This window comes from Plasmodium fragile, assembly GCF_000956335.1.
Source record: "Plasmodium fragile strain nilgiri unplaced genomic scaffold supercont1.47, whole genome shotgun sequence".
NCBI classification, from domain to species: domain Eukaryota; phylum Apicomplexa; class Aconoidasida; order Haemosporida; family Plasmodiidae; genus Plasmodium; species Plasmodium fragile.
In genome coordinates, this window is record NW_012192627.1 from 149910 (window position 1) to 151086 (window position 1177).

The following is a 1177-nucleotide window of genomic DNA, read 5'->3' on the forward strand; positions in this document are numbered from 1 at the left end:
AAGCGAAGAATAATATTTTCCCATTTTTTTAACTCCCCATTTTTATTTCCATAAAAAAATGTCGCGAAGAACTAAAAAGGTAAGAAAAGGAGAAAACATACAAAAGTAAAAAAAGAAAAAAAAAAAAAAAGGAGAGGGGGCCATCAACATTAGAAGAAGTATGCCCACTTCTCTGTTCATTACGTGTGGTAGGCAAGTGGGAGGGGGGAAGATATATCTCCTCGACGATTCTCCCCCTGCTGCTGCTACTTTACCCCCACCCATTTGAGTTGTGGGCTGCCTCTTCACTTGCACTGGAGCAATCGCCTCCCCGTTGAACGTGTACCCATCGTATGTTTTCACCCGCGCCTCACGCGTGTTTCCCCGCATATATTTCCCTGCCCATATTTCCCCGCGCCTGTTTCCCCGCGCTTTTTTCCCCTCATCTAGGTCGGCTTGACCGGGAAGTACGGAACGAGGTACGGATCTTCCCTCCGTAAGCAAATTAAGAAAATCGAGCTTATGCAACATGCCAAGTATATGTGCAGCTTCTGTGGAAAGGTAAGTAGAGCACAGCTTCTCTCTTCTGACAGTTTTTTTCACGCATGGCGTGTCAAGTAGAGATATGGAACAAGAACAGGGTGGACACAAGTCTCCCTCCGTTGCGGACGCATGTCTTGCTACCCTGTGCCGTTTCCAACTGATATTAAATGCGTCACTTTTTTCTTTCCCATCCATTTCAGACGGCAACAAAAAGAACCTGTGTAGGAATATGGCAGTGCAAGAAATGTAAAAGAAAGGTGTGTGGAGGAGCCTGGAGTTTAACCACCCCCGCAGCAGTCGCAGCCAAGTCCACGATCATTAGATTGAGAAAGCAAAAGGAAGAGGCTCAGAAATCATAAGGCGATTTTTATTCCATTTGCGCATGCAATGACCAAGTTGAATAGTGGGAGGGGGAGGGGGGAGTGGAGAGTGAGGAAGTACATCCCTTATCCATTCCACACACAACCATCACCACACAGATTACAGTGCTCCTTTTTACCAATACACGGTGGCGCACCCTCACTCAACTTTTAAAAACGCATGCGCAATGATTCAATTGGATCGGGTCATTTTTTTTGCACCTACATGTGGTGTATTTTTTTTTTTTTTTTTTTTTTTTTTTTTTTTTTTTTTTTTTTTAAGTGCGCACAAAGTT

At 44.2% G+C, this 1177-nt stretch overlaps 1 protein-coding gene across 1 annotated transcript; it reads left to right on the top strand.

Annotated features, from left to right (window-relative positions):
- Window positions 1-58: 58 nt before the first annotated feature.
- AK88_03836 (60S ribosomal protein L37a) lies at window positions 59-881 on the top strand (the record flags this gene model as incomplete). The annotated part of the gene is made up of 3 exons (XM_012481446.1): window positions 59-79; window positions 430-540; window positions 723-881. 3 exons carry the CDS (start codon window positions 59-61, stop codon window positions 879-881), a joined length of 291 nt encoding a protein of 96 aa, XP_012336869.1.
- Window positions 882-1177: the final 296 nt, after the last annotated feature.